This window comes from Manis javanica, chromosome 10 (assembly GCF_040802235.1).
Source record: "Manis javanica isolate MJ-LG chromosome 10, MJ_LKY, whole genome shotgun sequence".
Lineage (NCBI taxonomy): Eukaryota > Metazoa > Chordata > Mammalia > Pholidota > Manidae > Manis > Manis javanica.
Window position 1 is genome coordinate 98,713,983 of NC_133165.1, and position 21,469 is coordinate 98,735,451.

Consider the following 21,469-nt stretch of genomic DNA (forward strand, 5'->3'; position numbering starts at 1 on the left):
CTAGACTTAAAACTACTGGGACTGTACTTAGGTCTACAGTAATAAAGCCTTGCCTACCTTTGGAAGGAGCTGGATTGCCTGTAGAATTCTTTGTCTGTGCCCAGAATTAAGGATTCCAATTTCCAACAAATCTTGATCTTCCATAACATTGCTCCCCTGAAATAAAACCAGAAATGTTACAAGTTAAATTATGCATTTTTATTATGGGTAAATAATGATTTACTTAACACAGGGTGAACAAACCAACAAGTGATCTGATTTTAATAAACAAAAACATAAAGTCATTCTGTGAGGGTGAGAGCACAGCAGGTCACCTGTGGGACTAAGCTGAAGGTTCAAGGAATGCTTCCTTTCCCTCATAAACACTCTCATGGCTTAATATTTATGGCTGGATTATCTGCATTGGGGATTCATTCCTGTGACATCAAACTCTGTTCCTATAAAAATGTAAATGCTTCCAGGAAGAGTTGCCATTAAGGATCATCAGTGATCTGTATGGTGATGTGAATTAATCAATTAGATTATTTTCCTCTAAAAACAGGAGTTTTTTTTTGAAAGGAGAGCTGATGGAAAAATTGAAGCATGCTGGGGAGGTTAAAAGTGAGATTAATAATTAATCGTAAAATGTTGAATGCCAGACATCTGATCAAGATGTGGGGATACACACTCTAGATCAGATGGACTTAACACATATCTACAGAACACGCCCCCCAAAAGCAGCAGGATACACATTTTTCTCAAGTATACATGGAATGTTCTCCAGAATGGATCACATACTAGGACAGAAAAAGAGCCTCAAGAAATTTAAAAAACTTAAAATTGTATCAAGCATCTTTTCAGACCACAATGGTATGGAATGAAAAATAAAGTATACAAAAATCCCCCAAAATCACAAACACATGGAGGCTAAACAACATACTTCTAAATAATCAATGGATCAATAAACAAATCAAAGAAGAAATCAAGCAATACATGGAGACAAATGAAAACAAAAATACAACAGTTCAAAATATGTCAGATGCCATAAAAGTGGTTCTAAGAGGGAGGTGCTTAGCAATACAGGCTTACCACAAGAAAGAAGAACAATCCCAAATAAAAAGTCTAAACACTCAACTAAAGAAACTAGAAAAAGAAGTACAAATGAAACCCAAAGTTAATAGGAGGGACACAATAGAGATCATAAATAAAATAGAGAAGAATAAAACAGGAGGAAAAAAAAAATCAGTGAAACCAAGAACTGGTGCTTTGAGAAGATAAACAAAATAGACAAACTCCTAGCCAGACTTATCAAGAAAAAAAGAGAGGACAAAAATAAAATCAGAAACAAAAAAGGAATGGTTACAGTTGACATCACGGAAATACAAAGAATTATTAGAGAATTCTATGAAAAATTATATGCCAATAAATTGGACAACCTGAAGAAATGGACAAATTCCTAGAAAGGCACAACCTTCCAAGACTGACCCAGGAAGAAACAAAATCTGAACAGACCAATTACCAGTGATGAAACTGAATTGGTAGTAAAAAAGACTCTAAATAAACAAAAACTCAGGAACAGATGACTTCACAGCTGAATTATGTAAAACGTTTCAAGAAGAGCTAATACCCATCCTTCTTAAAGAAGTCCAAAAAGTAGAAAAGGAGGGAATACTTCTGAATTCATTCTATAAGGGCAGCATCACTACATTATGAAAACCAGACAAAGACACCACAAAAAGAGAAAACTATAGACAGATATCACTGATGAACATAGATGCAAAAATCCTCAACAAAATATTAGCAAACTGAATTCAAAAATACATGAAAAGGATCCTCCATCACAACCAAGTGGGATTTATTCCAGGGATGCAAAGATGGTATAATATTCATAAACCAATCAATGTGATGCACCATATTAACAAAAATAAGGATAAAAACCATATGATTTTCTCAATAGCTGCTGAAAAAGCAACTGACAAAATTAAACATCCATTCATGATAAAAACTCTCAACAAAATGGGCATAGAGGGAACATACCACTAAACATAATAAAGGCCATATATGACAAACCCATAACTAATATCATACTCAATGGTGAAAAGTTGAAAGCTTTTCCTGTATGATCAGAAACAAGATAAGGATGTTCACTCTTACCACTTTTATTCAACATAGTACTGGAGGTTCTAGCCATGGCATTCAGACAAGATAAAGAGATAAAAGACACACAAATTGGTAAGGAAGAAGTAAAACTGTCACTATTTACAGATGACATGATACTATAAATAGAAAACCCTAAATACACTTCACCAATAAACTATAAAAACTAATAGTTGGATTCAGCAAAGTTGCAGGATACAAAGTTAATACACAGAAATCTGTTGCATTCCTATATGCTAACAATGCACTAGCAGAAAGAGGAATCAGGAAAACAATTCCATTCACAATGGCATCAAAAAGAATAAAATACCTAATAATAAAAAACCTAACCAAGGAGGTAAGCATTCTGCACTCTGAAAACTATAAGACACTGATGAGAGAAATTAAAGAAGACACAAATAAATGGACACAAAGAAATCAAAGAAGACACAAATATCCCATGTTCATGGATAGGAAAAATTAGTATTGTCAAAATGGCTATCCTGTCCTAAGTGATTTATCAATCCAATGAAGTCCCTATTAAAATATCAATGACATTTTTCAATGAACTAGAGCAAATAATCATAAAATTCATCTGGAACCATAGAAGACCTCTGAATAGCCAAAGCAATCCTTGAGAAAGAACAAACCTGGGGGTATTAGGTCCCTGACTTAAAGCTATTCTATGAAACTACAATCATCAAAACAGGATGGAACTGGCACAAGAACAGACTCATAGATGAATGGAACAGAATAGAGAGCCCAGATATAAACTCATGCATAATTAATATGTGGTAAAGGAGCTGGCTGTGAATAGAAAATCGGGAAAAGACAGCCTCTTCAATAGCTGGTTTTGGGAGAACTGGAGAGCTACATGCAAGAGAACAAAACTGGATTACTGTCTAACTTTGTACATAAAGGTAAACTCAAAATGGATTAAAGATCTAAATGTAAGACATGAAATCATAAATCACTTAGAAGAAAACATAGGCAAAAATCTCTTGAATATAAGCATGAGTAATTTTCTTCTGGACACATCTCCCCAGGCAACGGAAACAAAATAAAAAATGAACTAGTGGGACTACATTAAACTAAAAAGCTCTGTATAACAAAGGACACCATCAACAGAACAAAAAGGCAACCTACAGTATGGGGGAATACATTAATAAATGATTTATCTGATAATGGGTTAACATCTAAAATATATAAAGAACTCATATGCCTCAACACCAATAAAAGCAAATAACCCCAATTAAAAAGTGGGCAGAGGACCTGAACAGACAACTTCCATAGAAGAAATACAGATGGCCAACAGGCACATTAAAGGGTGCTCCACATCGATATTCATCAGGGAAACGCAAATCAAAACCACAATGAGATACCACCTCACACCACTTAGAATGGCCAGTATTCAAAAGACAAGAAATAACAAGTATTGGCAAGGATGTGGAGAAATGGGAACCCTTCTACACTGTTGGTGGGAATGTCAATTGGTACAGCCACTATGGAAAGCAGTACGGAGGTTCCTCAAAAAACTAAAAACAGATATATCATATGATGCATTAATTCCACTTCTAGGGATTTACCCAAAGGAAACAAAATCCCTGATTCAAAAAGATATATGCACCCCTATGTTTATTGCTGCATTATTTACAATAGCCCAGATATGGAAGCGACCAAGTGACCAAAATGTCCATCAGTAACGAATGGATAGAGAATATGTTGTATGTATACACAATGGAATATTTTTCAGCCATAAAAAGAAAAGAAATCCTACCATTTGCAACAACATGGATGGAGCTAGAGGGTATTATAGAGCTCAGTGAAATAAGCCAGGTGGAGAAAAACAAGTATCATGTGATTTCACTCATTTGTAGAATCTAAAAACAAAACAAAGTGAACAAAGTAGCAGTACACTCACAGATACTGGTAAGTGACTGGTAGTTACCATGGGAGAGGAGTTAGGTTGCTGGGTGGGAAGGGTGACAGGGAATAAAGAGTCACAAATATTCTGAAGAATAATGTAAGTTGATAACAGGAATGGAAGTACAGCATGGAGAATAAAGCCAGTGATTCTGTAACATCTTCCTATATTGACAGACAGTAACTGCACTTGTGGGGGTAAGGATTTAATAAAATGAGTAACTGGTAAGCCACTCTGTTGTATACATGAAACGAATATAAGATTGTATACAATGATACTTTGATTTTAAAAAAAGATGTGGGGATAGAACACTGCATAAGATGCAGGTCCCTGCCCACAGCTGTCTATTCCTTCCAGTTCAGTGATGGAAAGAGACTGTGCAAAGGCAGTTAGAGTGCTGTGGAAATGTGCTGGGATGGTGGGTGACACATGCTTGGGAGCCCAGAGGGGTGTGGGATATGTGTTCAGAGGAGATGATGTCTAATCAGATATCTGGAGGATGGTTAGGACTTAGACTCAAAGAGGAAGAACAAAGGGGAAATTATATGCAACTTCCTGTCTTGTAAGAAAGAACATAGTGTACTTGGAAGATTTGAGTTCTGGGATAAGTCGGGAAGAGGAGCAAGAAGTAAGGCTGGGAAGGTAAGCAGAGGCCAGACTATGGATGTTATACACAATGCTGAGGAATTTAGACTTCGTCCTGACCATAATGGGGAGCCAGAGACAGATTTTAAGAAAAGGAGTTACATGATGATATTTCAAGTTCAGATAGATCAATTTGGTTTCTGTGGTTGGGTCTCAATTTCCTTACCTAAAAACGATAAAGCAAGCCACATGATCGCCAAGGCCCAGTCTAGTCCTGAAATTTTGATTTCAATAATTTTTTTAGATCTCTGATTAATATTCAAATACAGAAAATTACAGATTGCTTATTTTGTCCCTAAATTTTAGTCTTTTGGTATAAAGTCTTGGTAAGCTAGAGTTTCCCTTTAAATTGAGGAGTCTATAGAGAAGTTCAAGAATGCAAATGACTACTTTTCTGGACAAATCAAACTCTGTCCTATTAATGTGCAACACAAAAACACTTATGAATAGAATTTACAGAACACCTGTTTAGGGAGAGCGATGGGTACTGATAGACATTAAAAGCAAAAGAATATCAACTGGAAAGGTCAATCCTCAGACCGTAGGGAGGCTACTGACGTTGTTCCTGTGGACTTAGACTAAGGAACTAGACATGGGAGACAGAAAGAAGTGGGTGGGTTTGAAAACAATCAAGAAGTTTGGTGTGGCAATTAAATGCATGGAATGATGAAGAAATGCAGAATACACATTGGTCCCAGGCTTGGGCAACAGGGGTGGATCATGACGCCTTTTCCTGAAATAATAAAGGAGATGGGCTAGTCTACTGTGGTGCAAAGTGAGACTAATGTCTTACCCTGGATAGGGACAGAATAGATGGATGTAAACAATTTAATATCAGGCTACATTATAAGTGGATAATTGAGTGTTCTTAAAAAGATTAAAGCCATTAGAATTGTACCATATCTAGGGGTTTAAAATGGGCATTCACTGGACAAAAACATTCCACCCACCCATAGTATCATTCCTTAGCTTAAGCCACCCTGGTTGTCTCAAAGGAGGCAGAATGATCCAGGTATACAGCAGCATGATAATGAAAAGCCTAATGAAAAACAAATAAAGCTAGTTTTGGCAATATGCCACAGGAAACATTGCTCTCAAGAAGTTAGTCAGTGCATACAATAGAGCATGCCAAGAATATAAATTACTTCATTTTGAGAAAGCATTATTATTTTCAGAAATGGACCAGAGTGCCATGGGCAGGATATGTGATTCCATCCTGCATTTGACTTTCACTCTTAGAAGCATTTTCCAAAAGGAGTTAAAAGGCTCTAAAAAACAAAAATAAAAACACTTCTTTCATCTAGGTGTTAGACCATTACCAAGTTTTCAATGGGCTAAATTACCAACCCAAACTTCAGCTAAGGTAAAATACAGAACCTGGTTTCTTTGTACATATGCAAAACATACCAGGATCCTATAGTCTGAATTAGCTACCATAGGTAATCCTAAAGCTTGATGACAGTGTTTGAAAACTGAAATGATTTTAAGAATTAAATCCTTAAAGACCACTGTTCATCCTCTAGACCACCATATCCTGTCTTCTCTATCTTCAGTAAGGAAAGAATCTTTTAGAAGAATTGCAGGGAAATTACACATCTTCTCTTTGGGTCAAATTTCCTAGCATGTGGAATAATTACTAAACACTTTTGAAAAGTGGGTGAAAATTATGGGAAGCACAGGGTGAGAATGTGCCCAAGAGGAAATGGTACTAATTGTAGTAGTGCAAAGAAAAGGATTCACTGTCCTTAATGAGGTATACTATTAGAAATTTTCTATTTTCCCTCATATTGTAACATATATGGTTACCAAAAATATCCTGGTGCATCATCTAGCCAGTCTTTTTTTCAAAACAACACTGGGCTTAATGTTTAAGACCTGGATCTGAGTCTTGTCTGGGTAAACTTGGTTAAGTCATGTATTATTTCTAGGCCTTATGGTCCTCACCCATACAATGAAGCAGTTTAATGAACACCCATTCAGTTCTAAATGCTATGATTTCTGTCATGTCCAACTTTTAATTAGCATCATTATATACATATATATACATACAGATTGTACAATTTGAAATTACATTTTAGCGTTTCAGAACTTGAAACCTGAAGTTAGCTGTAAGAAGTAATTCTATAGACGGGTACAAGAACACATTTGTTTGACAAATCAGTCTCAGTACTAGGAACTTATAAAAGACCTTATTTAAAAAGGGATAGAATATCTTATTTTTGTAGTATTATGCATTCTTACACTTTTTCAGAGAAAAATAAAATGTTTCAAACCTTACTACTAACCATGTCGTTTGGGTAACAGTTGCACCATTAAGGACCACAAACATTTCTGTTCTTCCTTCGGAGCTGAAGTTTATTCTCACACAATCATTTGCCTTCAGTAAGTTTTAGAAAATCTCATCTTATCTCCATTTTTTTTTCCTCAGTAAAAGCTGAACATAAACTCTAGATTCCGTGCTCCTGCACCCATGTTCATGTAACTGTCAGAGCTCCGTTTTGTGCATCTTCTGCATGCTCCATCTTCCCATTTCTCCCACACACATGCTGACACTACTTCCTTATCTCCCATTTACTCTTCATCCACCACAATAAACTTTTGCCCCCCATTAACTGCTTAGAATTTCTCTGCCAAATGTTAAGAATGACCTCTCAACTGTCCTATCTACTTGATCCTTTTTAATCCTGATTTCAAGGATTCATTGGCCACATGCGACTGGTGGTTATAGTATGGGACAATACCAATATTGAACATTTCCATCATCATAGAAAGCTCTTTTACACAGTGCTTCTCTGCAGGTAAAGATGTGGAAACTGTAGTTGAATCACACAGATGGGGCAAAAAATGGGGATGTCACAGGGAATCAAAACAGGAAGTCAAAAATACTCATGAACTTCAAGCTCTACTACAAAGCCACAGTAATCAAGACAATTTGGTACTGGCACAAGAACAGACCCACAGACCAGTGAAACAGAATAGAGACTCCAGACATTAACCCAAGCATATATAGTCAATTAATATATGATAAAAGAACCATGGACATACAATGGGGAAATGACAGCCTCCTCAACAGCTGGTTTTGGCAAAACTGGACAGCTACATGTAAGAGAATGAAACTGGATGTCTAACCCCATACACAAAAGTAAATTCAAAATGGATCAAAGCCCTGAATGTAAGTCATAAAACCATAAAACTCTTAGAAAAAAACATAGACAAAAATCTCTTGGACATAAACATGAGCAACTTCTTCATGAACAAATCTCCCTGGGCAAGGGAAACAAAAGCAAAAATGAACAAGTAGGACTATATCAAGCTGAAAAGCTTCTGTACAGCAAAGGACACCATCAATAGAACAAAAAGGCATCTTACAGTACGGGAGAATATATTCATAAATGACAGATCTGATAAAGGCTTGACATCCAAAATATATAAAGAGCTCATGCACCTCAACAAACAAAAAGCAAATAATCCAATTGAAAAATGGGCGGAGGAGCTGAACAGACAGTTCTCTAAAGAAGAAATTCAGATGGCCAACAGATACACATGAAAAGATGCTCCACATCGCTAGTCATCAGAGAAATGCAAATTAAAACCACAATGAAATATCAACTCATATCAGTAAGGATCACCACCATCCAAAAGACAAACAACAAGGGGGTTGTGGAGAAAGGGGAACCCTCCTACACTGCTGGTGGGAATGTAAATTAGTCCAACCATTGTGGAAAGCAGTATGGAGGTTCCTCAAAAAGCTCAAAATAGAAACACCATTTGACCCAGGAATTCCACTCCTAGGAATTTACCCTACGAATGCAGTAGCCCAGTTTGAAAAAGACAGATGCACCCCTATGTTTATCGCAGCACTATTTACAATAGCCAAGAAATGGAAGCAACCTAAGTGTCCATCAGTAGATGAATGGATAAAGAAGATGTGGTACATATACACAATGGAATATTATTCAGCCATAAGAAGAAAACAAATCCTACCATTTGCAACAACATGGATGGAGTTAGAGGGTGTTATGCTCAGTGAAATAAGCCAGGCAGAGAAAGACAAGTACCAAATGATTTTACTCATATGTGGAGTATAAGAACAAAGAAAAAACTGAAGGAACAAAACAGCAGCAGACTCACAGAACCCAAGAAAGGACTAACAGTTACCAAAGGGAAAGGGACAGGAGAGGATGGGTAGGAAGGGAAGGGGAAGGAGGGAGAAAAAGAAAGGGGGCACTATGATTAGCATGTATAATGTAGGGGGGGCACGGGGAGGCTGTGCAACACAGAGAAGACAAGTAGTGACTCTACAGCATCTTACTACGCTGATGGACAGTGACTGTAATAGGGTTTGTGGGGCGGACTTGGTGAAGGGGGGAGCCTAGTGAACATCATGTTCCTCATGTAATTGTAGATTAATGATACCAAAAAAAACAAAAACAAAAAAAACTCATGAATCATGCTCAGGATATAAATCGATGTCCCTCTCAGTCAATGTTCATAAACATTACATTTAGGGTCTTTAGCAAATTCTCTTCTGATTTTTCAGCTATTAAAACAAATTAGTGACTGGTTATACTTTCATTAGTGTTTCTTTATTTTGGGGCTAGAAACATATGCTATTAAATGACAAGGCCAGTTGAGAAATTATTTACTGTTTTCTTAGCACGCTACCAGGTACAATGCACAGGTGTTTAGGGAATAATAATCAGTAGATAAAGTTGTTTAATTAATGACTTACTATTAGAAGGATCAGAGGCCCAAGGAGTTTTCAGAACAGCTGTTCATCTATTGACAAGAGATGTCTAATCCAGGGTTTTTTTATTGCTTTCTTAAATCATAGAATGAAGAAAAATAATGTTTCATGCACTGAGAGTTGAAAGCTGAAGTTTCGCTGACCGTGAGGAGAATATCTTATATATTAGATTTTTCAGCTGTGATAAACTAATAAGATGATGAAAGAGAATAAAAAGCAGTGTTTTGTGCCTAATGCTCCATTAGAATCAGAACAGCCATTTGTTGAAACCGTCTCTCCCAAATATATCTCTTCTGATTGCTTCTGGTCTCTTAAAACTCCAGCTCGAAAAGTTGTTGTTTTGCATAATATGTAAAATGTGAGGGAAACATATTTAAGGACCATAGAGAATTGGTTTCTTCTCAATATAAGCTTAAGCTCGATCTCTTCAGTTGAAGACTAAAAAAATTAAAAGGACACTGTTGATAGGAGAGAATATATTTTGATCTACGACTAACTAGATTTTTCTCCACAACTTGTATGGCCTTAAATACTTAAAATATACTCTCTGCATACTAGAATGACACCAAGATCTTGCAAACTCAGAAGTGGAAAAACATGTAGTTTATTTTTAGTATATTTTATAAAATAAATGACATGGGAACATAAAACTATATATAATTTCTTGGAAAAATGCTACCTCAAGGCTTCTATAAAGGCTTTGGGTCAATTTGATACTGATTTATAAGTAAACACAATGGATGTGTTTTCTGCACAATTATGATAATAACTACTGTGATAAACACCAGATTTATAATTCCCCTATCAATGTTGCACCAAAGCTTTATTTAGTTTATCAGGCAGAAACATGGGTTACCAGAAGTGATCAGATAATGATGTGCATCTTCCAATTTTAATTCCCTCTCTCATACTAATGACAGTGGAAGAAAATTTTATGGTGTATTTTTTACCTCTCTACCTGAGTCCTCTATTTGAACATATTCTGTCTACCACAGTGGAATTTCTCATTCACAACTGAACTAAATTTTCATGTTTTTAGCTTATCTAGAAAGTTTTTGAGATTCCTCAGACCACATGTATTGATTCAAATAAGTGTTATCTCAGTGAGCAATAAGTTAGAGAGCATCTTGTATATGTAAGTTATATATTTCAATAAATAAATTATACCTTGGATGTATTTTTTAACATTAGTATTTAACAGCAAAGTTGATTATATTGAGTTTTATGCTGTTTTGTGTTTTTTCATCTTTATTTTTCAAGTTTATTTCCCCTTCGAAATATTTGTTCTGAAGCTACAGAAGGAGAAAAGAATTTAAGTAATCAGGTAAGTAATTTGTTAAAATATTGAGCAAGGTTTGGTGATATCATAAATTACAATTGATTCATTTGAAACATGTGTTCATGTAGATTTAGAATTATGTATATTCATAAAAGACTACAAAGTCATTTGTATAGCAATTTGTACTGTCTTGGTAAAAAACTTCATAGTTTCAAGAGAAGAAGTCTATTTATTATTTTTCTTTTTTTTTAAAATTGAAGTACTATTGATACACAATATTATATTGGTTTCAAATACACAACACAATGGTTTAACAGTTATCCATATTATTTAATCCTCACCCCCACTAGCGTACTTACTATCCATCAGCATAGGAAGATGTTACAAAATCATTGACTATATTCTCCATGCTGCACTGCTATCCCCATGACCAATTTATAATATGATTGAGAATTTTTTTGTGTCCCTTTATCCCCCTGAACCTAGCCACCCACCCACCTTCCCCATGGTAACCACTAGTCACTTCTCAGTGTCTGTGAGTCTACTGATGTTCATTCTGTTTTGCTTTGTTTTTATATTTCACAAATAAGTGAAATCGTATGCTATTTGTCTTTCTCCTCCTGGCTCATTTCACGTTTATGGATGTTAATTTATAACTCCCACAAGAAGAAAAGCCAATGTGAATAAAACTCATTTGTATGTTCTTACCTCTTTTAGATACATGAACATGAATATATAAAGCTTATGTACACCTTGTCTTTTTCCAGTTTTCACACTAATAGCAGTTGGTGTAAGTTAGCATAAGGACATTCGCACACTTACTGAGTTCTTTGTCAGGGACCACTCTCATAACTATTACCTAGTACTGCCACCAGTAGTGTGGGAGAGAAAAGGTTCAGTAAAAAAACTGTGCTAGACCTAAACCATTTGCATTTTACTTTAGAGCTTCATGAAACTCACATTTGAAAGATGTGCTCCAACATATTTTATATTTGATTTTACAGTATTTACGCAACAGTGAATCCCTGTATATAGAAGAGCATTTGGAAAGCTGTCTGACCTATTCTTCCTTCCTTTGCTCCAGTCCTTTCTGTTCACTGAATCATGGAATCAGAGTTGGCAGGGACCTGGGGGTTTTCTAGTCTAAACATTTCCCACTGCAAAGCTTTAACTTCCCTAGCTGGGTTGCATCATCCCCAATGGGGTAGGGTGGATGTCAAATGTGGTAAATGGTCTTTCCCAGCAGCTGAGTCTGAGCAGGGGTGGGGGTAGGGCTGGGGGACACCTCAGTCCTACTCTTTTAGCTCCCACTGCGCTGCAGACGGTGACAGGAGAGCTATTAGGAGAACAGGCCAAAAGCAGAGATAAAGGAAAACAGCTAACAGCTGTCCTGTGTCCTTTTCCAATCACAAGCTGTGAAGTTAAAAAAATTTATTTTTCTTGAGTAGGCTGTACATAATCTTGGCAGGTATCTGAGTTTTGTTCTTCTATCTAATATGCTGAGTAGTTCCCAGAGCTTCAGAAGAGAAAAGTGAGCAGAATTTAGGTTACTTTGGACACCCTGCTCTTAACACAAGAGGAACGCGGCCCCTTTGTATTTACAACAGGCTCCTCTTGCAAATGGTATCTCACCAATGATCCAGAGCCCCAAGTAGGAGGGCTCCTGTTGGGAGAAGCAAAAAGAACTTGCTTCTGGGCAGGGCAAACACAGCCATATACTATGATGCAGGAAGAAGTGCCTGCAATGATTCATGCTAACTACCAGCCATTAAGCATTCACTGAATACCAGACACTTTGCCCACCTTGCTTATAAACCTTGCAACAATCCTTTAAGATAAGCAATAGGATCTTAATTTTGTAGACAAGGGAACTGAGTCTCAGAGCAGTGAAGGAATTTAGCTAAGTTCCTCCAGGTAGTATATGATGGACCTGGGGCCAGTGTTCTCTTCTCTTGGACTAGATGCTCAGGCTTCCTTCACTACAGAAAGAGAACCGGATGTTTAGTAGGGGACATTTTCTGGGTGGAGATTCTAGTCAGCAGATGTGCAATACTGTCAAGTAACTCCCATGGCCCTATTTTCGCAGAGAGCCTTACGCATATACAGACAGACCGTAAGAGTGACTGCCATGGCTTCTCCAACACATTTTTTTCCCAAATACATTATTTTCCTTTTGAAAGTTAAATGGTCATCCCTCCTTCCAACTATATTTGTGCAATCTAGAGCCAAGCATGTTGATACAAGTGACCCTCAGCATTTTGGCCAAAGCCAGAAAGTACTTTGCCATATTCTGAATGGGGAGTAGGCTCGAAGGTATGAAATAGAAGTGTGGTGCCATTTGCCATTTCCCAGCTCTTCTGTGTGGTCTTCTCAGACTCTCCGATACATTGACAACAGGACAGGCAAGGTACCTCTACTTTCAGAGTTTATAGCCAGTGGGGAAAACAGGAAAATAACCAAACAAAAATAATAAAAGTATTACTTATATATACCAAGTGCTGTACTTTGTTTATTGCTCACAACAAGCCTGAGGTTGGTACAATTATTACCCTCGTTTACAAACAAAGATTGAAGACACAGAAGAGCTAGTAAGAGGCAGTGAAGTCCTTAGGGTCAGGGCTCTGTTTGGGTGTCTTCCCTTCAGGTGTCCTTCAAAGGCAGGATTTGGGGTGTGGGGAATGTCTGAAAATGAATTAATAAGGTAGAGGCAGTCTGGGAAGAGATTAAGAATAGTTGTGTCCCTAGCTTAACGTGTTCTGAATTCAGAGAAGACAGTGTCAGGGGCAGTCCCTTGAGAAGGCTCTCCAGGCTGATGGAGGCTGTGCTGGTGAAGGTGGATAATTTAGTCCTCTGGGAACTGGCAGACCAGCCATGAAGGCGACTGACTCAGGAATCCATCAAAGAGATGGTTGTTGTCGAGGAACAGACATCTCTAGATTTAAGGACTGGGGGTCTCCTGATGTTGAGCACTGTATTCAGAAATAGCCAAATAAACTAAAGAGGAGAGAAGCAAAGAGGAGGAGAAAGGCAGGGAGGGAGGGAGGGAGAGAGAAAGTGGTGCTTATTAAGGGTGAAGGTGGAAATGAGGGAAGTAGGGTTGCCAGATAAAATACAGAAATTCCAATTTATCTGGGATTGTGTATTTTTATTTAAGTATGGCAGCCTTAGAGAAGAGGCCACTGAATGCTGGGAATGAGCTGGCAGAGTCTAGTCCAGAGTCACATCTACCACAGAGATAGGACCTGCCACTCATTCATTTATTTTTTGACTAATATTTTCTGTGCACTTACTATGTGCCAGACAGTGGGCTAAGTCTTGGGACACACTGACAACAAGACAGACAAGGTACCTTTACTTTTGGAGTTTACAGTCCAGTGGGGAAAATAGGAAAATAACCAAATAAAAAATAATCTAAGTAATTATTATTTAGCAAGTTTTATATATGCCAAGTGTTTTACCTTGTTTATTGTTCACAAAAACCCTAAGGTTGGTACAATTATTACCCTATTTACAAACAAAGAACTGAAGACACACAAAAGCTAACAATCTGCTCCAGTTCACACAGCTAACAAAATTTGCTGTAAAGGAAATTAATACAGCATTATGGCAAAAAAAAAAAATAACTGCACAGGAGACTTATGTTAAAAGACTGGTCAGGGAAGTCTCACTGAGAAGGTGACATGTAAATTGAGACATGAGGGATTAGAAGGAGCCACCGAACCATGAGAAGAGCCATTAGAAGGGCATTCTGGGTAAAAGAACAGCAGGTGCAAAGGCACTGAGGTGTAGAAAGGGCCAGGCACATTTCCAGGAACAGACTGAGGTTAGTAAGACCAGAACTTAGTGACTGAGGGGTGAGAGGACTTTGGAGAGGGAAACAGGGCTCAGATAATGGAGGACCTTACAGATACTCATAAAGACTTTGATTTTACGCTAAGTGCCAATGGAAAGTGTTGAAGGGTATAAATTGACTTACATTTTCTACTAATTGCTGTCAATGGTGTGAAGAATGGTTGGAGGAAATGGGTGATATGGAACTTGAGCTCAACAACCAAAATGAAACAACAGCCCAGAAACATTACAATCTGAGAAAAATGTGATGAAATATGACCTGTTGGAGACACATGGGAAGTCATCTCACTAGGGAGTCAAGTTTCCAAACTAAATATAATCTTTCATCAAAAAGAAAAACCAGATGGCAAAGATAAAAGCCAGAATGGTCCCTGATACAGGGTCCAAACTGATACAACTATGAGTAGAGATTGAGTAATACGTATTAAAATAAAAACATCCATACTCCATGGACTCAGCAATTCTATTTATGGGTTGTGGCAGACATCATTGGAAGGCTGATCCCCTTTTTCCTTCCTACCTCTTACTAGGGAGGCTGGACAAACTAAATGTTTTCAGCTTCCCTTATAGCTATGGCTGAATGTGTGTCCGAACTTGCCCACTGTGGAACTTCTGGAAAACCTTTTGGTTTTCTGATGAAAAGGGAGAAATTCACCTGTTACCCTCCTGTGTCCATAAGAAAGTGGCTGTGGACCTCCCCCAGGATGAGTGGGGCCAACAGTGCATGTAAAGTAACAGAGATGGGTCCACAGTCAGATGACCACCAAAAACAAATTGGGTATGCGTAAACAAGCAAGCATGGGGGTATGGGAGAGTTAGTCCCTAAATAAGGAAGGTTATTTAAATCTCCATTTTTTACATCCAAGTTGCTCTGACCTGTGTTGATATATCAGTGAAAATAACGATGAGGATGTAGATTATGTCAGCTAAAAGAGGTCATAACAGAGACAGTAGGGTATTTACAATTTACCTGGGTATGATAATCACAAAGAGAAGAGAGAAGGGGTATTAGGGAGAATAAATTATCAGAACAGAATTGTGATGGGGGTGTCACACTATAGAACTGTCTCTTCTCATTTTGAATTAGAATTGTGAAAGCTCACCAAATAATTGCTTGAGGGAACTTATTTCCTATGGATTTGGTTTCTGTTCACATGTACTGGATGTGAAATTACTGAAGCGTTAAAGGGGTTGACAGATTTTCAATTGGGGAGTGGTTTTCAGCTTCTAATTGAAAATGACAGGCCTCCAGAGATTGTATAGAGTCATCATGGTTCTAACAGAAGCGCATTTTTACATAAATTTGATTTTTTAAAGGAAAGAATTTTACACCTGAAACTTGAACACATTATAACCTTAACAGGGCGGAAACCATGAGAATATTTGGGGGTATGTTAGGCTGGACTCAGTGTGTGGCTCTTCCCTGAATTCTTGAGATGTTAGGGTTTGTGGTGAGACCCTTTGTTACTTGGATGGCCTCTGGTGGGCAGTGAATGGCGATTTACCCTACTAAAACAGTGGAGCAGAATATTCCTGACTTTCCTCCACATTTATTTTTTGTTTTAGTTTTGATTTTGAAGACATTTTTCTTGAAATGTCTTCAGCAGAAAACCTTTTATCCCCATGAAAACTTTGGGTTTGCTTCATTTTTAGAATTTGGTGGTAGGAAAACTCATTTCCACCATGCTACAGACTGAATGTCTGTGTCCCCCACCAAATGCATATACTGAAAACTAATTCACAATGTGATATCAGTCACTGGAGCCTTTGGGCGGCGCTTAGGTCTTGAGGGGCGAGCCCTGCTGAATGGGATAAGTGTCTTATAAAAGGCTCCGAGGACTCCCTTGTCCCTTCTGCCATGTGAGGACATACAGGAAAGGGCGCATCTATGAACTGGGATATGGCTCTCATCAGCCACTGTGTATCATTGCTGCTTGACCTTCGACTTCCACCCCGGAACTGTGAGAAATAAAATTCCGTTGTGTATAAGCCACCCAGTCTATAGCATTTTGTTGTAGCAGCCCGAACTGACTTAGACATACAACACTGGAATTAAGTGTGAGGAGATTGGTCAGTGCAGGTTGGATAGGCAGGAGGCTAACCCAATTGGGTTAAACCGAAAGCTGCCTGTTTCATCATTTGGCCTTAGACTGAATACAAAAGGAAAATTTCTGTAAGCATACGAACACCTCCGTCTTTTGTATAGCATGTATCCATGAAGAATACTCTCTCCTTATTTCCCCCGATCATTTTCTTTACTAAATAATAATACTCAATCACAGAATGAAAGAAAAGTGAGATACCTGTTCTCATGGTGAATAGTATTAAATATCCTTTGTCTATTTTTTCTAATTAGATGAGATTGGGCATGTTCAGGGTGGTATGGCCGTAGACTATTTTTTCTAATTAAAGAGAGAAGTTTTTGGGTTACTTCTAAAATATTCAACTGGGACCAAAACCATCATAAGCCCTTTCATATTAAATCAAGCATTATTAAAAAGGGGCACATCTTGTCTAAGTTAAAGCAAATGCTCAGTACACTACAGAATCTCTTATTTCTTTCTCTTAGGTGTTATATGTCTTGTATTCTTCATAGTGCTTCTTAGAAGAAATGATCATGCCTTAAGCATCTCAGCATTGCCCCATCACTTGTTTGCTAAATTTTGAATAAGAAAAACTTGAAAGAATGAATCATAAGTAAAAACATGAAGCACAAATTTATGAAAACCAGTCTAAAGATCACCAAGTAAGTTGTAGGAAATCCTTGTAGGAAAAGGATTGAAAAGTTAGAGCTAAAAATTCTAATATTCAGGATGTCTGAATTTTTTCCTAATTGGAGGAAAGATAAAGATGGAATTTCCGGTACATGATAACACCAAAATGTTCCTAATTTTTTTTCCAGTTTAGCAAATTCTCATGATTTGATTTTCATCCAGGACTGTCAGTTGAGACATCTGATAATCTAAAAGCATTCAGGGAATTAGGATCCCATATGGCTCAAAAATATTTCCTATCTGGCAGGGGAAAAGAGAACATAGTGTGAAAATAATACTGGTATATCCTTCAATTTATGTGTACAAGGAGCACAAATGAATTTAAATTATTATTCATGGTGTAAAGATCATTATAGTGGATCATTTACAGGATCAATTACAATGAACAAAATAAGAATATACAGTCCTCATTCCTCATAGTCAAGCTGCATTATGCAAAAGCCAAGATATTTTTCAAAGCAATGACAGAGATGGAGTTGTATTTTGTCTTACAGAAGTACCATTCATTGGAAAAGAGCACTAAATGAGGAGTCCTGGATTACCAACCAATTAAATGTATATATCTGAAAAAGTTGTTTAACTTGGGATTATCTCAACTGAGCAATATAAAGTTGGATCAGATGTTCCCTTCTAAGATAGCATCTGTTTGGGAGGTTCTAGCAGGGAGTGAATCTACTCATATACACTCATATTGTTTGAACAAGAATTTTCCTTGTTTGGGGGGAGGTCATTTTCTTTAAAAGAATGTTCAGTATTAAGAGATACGTTTATCTAAGGACAGGACTGGGGTTCAGCCAACTGCACCAACTGGATTAGTAACAACAATAACATCAACAGTGGCTGTTAATGTTGAGTGTGGACTGGGGGCCAGACACAGCTTAATCCTCAGAAAAATTCTATAAACTAGATATGACTATTAATATCCCCATTTTACAGAGGAGAAAATTGCAGCTTAGCCGTCACTAGGCACTTGGCTGAGATCATACAGCAGGTGGTAGAGCTGTTGTGGATGCCAGTGTGGCAATGAAGTGGATGATGGAAGCGGATAACCAGACACCCCCAAATCCTGTAGTGTCTCGACGCGTGCCTCCCACAGGGAATTGCCTCATACAGATCAGATGAGTGGAGTCCCTCCCCACTAGCCCAGTGGTCTACCTTAACACTTTTTCCCATAGTAGCTATTAAGAGACTAGAGATTAATAAAAAGAATATGGAATTCAGAGCTCCTGCATTCATGTGACCATTTTGTCCTTTAACAGCTGAGTAGCTCTGGGCAAGTCAGTTCCTTTCTTCATCTGTAAAGTGGAGCTAACAGTGACGCCTACCTTTTAGGGATGTGGCACATAATGTTTATGAAGTTGCTTTATAAGCTATAAAGTAAAATTGCTAAAAATAAAGCATGCCTGCTAGGAACCACTTTTTTTCTTTTTCTTTTTTTTTTTGGTTAAGAACATAGAACTGTAAATCTTCTAGTTTCGTGTTGTTTTTGCCAGAAATAGTCTATTCTGAAAGAGGCAGCATGTGTGGTGGAAAAAAATGTAGGTTTTATTCCTAGCTTTGCCATTTACTTAGCTTTGTGGCCACAGGCGAGTCACTTAATTGGGCTTCTCACGGGGCCCCAGGCACACAAGGGCCCTGCACTTGGGGTTCAATGCCCTTTGGCTGATGTCTTGCAATGCTTCATAACATTTTATCTGAATTTGTATTTTGTAAGTGAAGACTGATGAGATAATAAGGTCTATGGTGGGGTTCTCACCACTTCTTGGGTACTCATTCTGCTGAAAACCTCCTCATTGCTCCCTGGGCCTCCCAGGCCCTGCTTAGACTGCCCCTCTCTGCTTGGTCAACAACTGCTGCAGCTCTGCTCCCCCACCCCCAGCAGGGGTCTGGGCACTGCCACAGGGAAGCTTAGGGGCAGGCACTCAAACTCTATGGTGTCTTGGGTGGGGCACTGTGTCCTCTATCTGCCCTGCCCCGCCCCCGCTGGCAGCAACTGTACACACTTAACCAACAGTGGGTGGAGTTTTCTCTTGATCCAGGTAGCAAGCATGTCCTGACATAGAGATTTAAACATCCCTGGAGGGCCCCTGTCTCCTGTATGTTGGAGTGATGGGTTCCTGAGAAAGGGAGATGCCTGGGCGGACTGCCCCAGACCCTGCCTGGTCCAAGGTGCTGCACACTGGTGAGGGGGCTGGTGGGAGTCAGGGCTCACTCAGCAGGTGGCAGGCTCTGCAGTGGGGCACCTGTGCTCGCATCAGGAGGCGGGCTCCCAGGTGCTTGCGAGGCTCTCTGCACTCCCTGCAAGAGCCCGTGCCTGGGAGTGCTTCCTTGGCCAGTACTGTGCCTGGAGGCCTTCTTCTTCCCTCCTTCCAACCTTCAACTTTCCTGAGTTTGGTCTGTGCTCAAGCCATCTTTGCATTAAAGCCATGAAATAGGAATTGTAGAACTTTGGTGATTCTGCATGCGAGTTAAATGCTCTACTCTCTGCGTGTAATATTGGCATCTCACAATATAAAAACACGTGGTGAAATTCATGCTAATAACATAAAATTTTCATTTTTCTTGACTGAGAAAATCAAATAGTAAATTAAAAAACACCATGGAAAGTCCAGAGAAAGACCAAGGAAAAAAGAAAAGAGCTTTAGTGGCACTTTTACCCCTGCTTTCAAAATAAGAGGCCCTACATTTCCATTTTGCACTGGGTCCCACATACGTAGCTTGGTGCGCTCCCACTCCGTAAGCTTTGCCTGGGTAGCCGGTCCCTGCCTCACTCCACAGGCATACCTGTAGCAGGTCTGTAAGCTCGGTTATGGAACACGGCTGGACTGAGCCATGAACAGTTCACTCTCTCTCCAGTTATCCTTGGTTTTACCTTTACCCTTCCAAGAAGGCCAAAAAGGAGAAATGAGGGCCATTCCTCTGAAAACTATGGGGATCATTTAGCCCTGACAAGAGTAATGGTTCACTAGGCATTAACTAGATATAATTTTCATTTGTAGTTCTAAGGGTTGGCTCAAAAACTGTGAGGATAATGAGAAATATTGCAACTTGCCTAGCCTCCTGGGGCGCCTTTATTTATCTGTTTCTTCATGTATTCATTCATTCACTTATACTATCATTTCACAGCATGTATTGCTTATCATGCTGAACATACTTTATGAAGCACTGAGAATTCAAAAGTGGTTAAGACATTCTCTCTCCTGAAGGAGTTCAAAGTTAATGTGGGTGGGGGCAGGGAGGAAGACAGACACATACACAATCATTCTTTTTGTGACACCAAGTGCACTAATTATGGCTACACAGAGAAAAGATTCCTGAAGTACAGAGGCTTGACTGGGAAAGACACTGTGGGTAGGGTGACATATCTGTTACCTACTAAGTGAGTAAAACTTAGCCAGGGTATAGAAAATGGTAGAGGCATGGAGGAGAGAACACTGCATCAATCAGGTGTAACATGAACAAAGGCAGACAAGAGACGGTGTGGTGTGAGTGAGAACCAGCCAGCAGTGTACTATTAATCAGGCCAGAGAGATAGGGAGTAGGGAGATTTATAAACTATGATATTAAGTGGGCTTCATCCTGTAGCTCTGGGCAGCCAATGAATGCAAGGTTTTATGTACGGAAGGGAGACGACGGATTTACAATTTAGAGGGCACACTCCAGTGGCTATTTGAAATGTGGATTTGAAGGGATAAAAGTAAAGGGATAAAAATTTGAATAGTTAACGGAGATCTGAACTAGGGCAGTAATAGCAAGGATAGTTCTGTATTAAAGAAACACTAAATAGTTAAAACTAGCTGTACTTGATTGTTGATTAAATGTAGAAGCAAGTGGAAGGGAAGAGCAAGGATGATTAAGTCTCTTGCTCGGGGTGCTGATGGTTACAGGGTCAGATGAGAGAAAAGCTTTGGGAGGAGGTGGAGATTTGGGAGGTGCAGTTGTGTTTTGGATGTGGTTAGGGGCCTGTGGGACTGGCAGGCGGAGATGTCAGCAGGCAGTTAGAGGAGGCTGAAGTTTGGGGGGAGGTTTTGGGCTGGGGCTGTTGATTCGGGGATGATCAGGAACTAGGTTGTAGCTGTCACTATGAGAAGGATGAAGGCACCCAGGGGGACACCATGCAAGAAGGAAGGGAA

The 21,469-nt window shown here is 38.7% G+C and overlaps 1 protein-coding gene across 17 annotated transcripts in view; it reads right to left on the reverse strand.

Annotated features, from left to right (window-relative positions):
* Positions 1–21,469, reverse strand: part of ANKS1B (ankyrin repeat and sterile alpha motif domain containing 1B) — a 995,298-nt gene that overhangs the window by 310,232 nt on the left and 663,597 nt on the right. For all 17 annotated transcript variants that reach the window (XM_073213673.1, XM_073213674.1, XM_073213669.1 and 14 more), the window contains one exon: positions 58–156. In XM_073213673.1, coding sequence (XP_073069774.1) covers positions 58–156 — 99 coding nt within the window. The remainder of the gene's footprint in view (positions 1–57; positions 157–21,469) is intronic.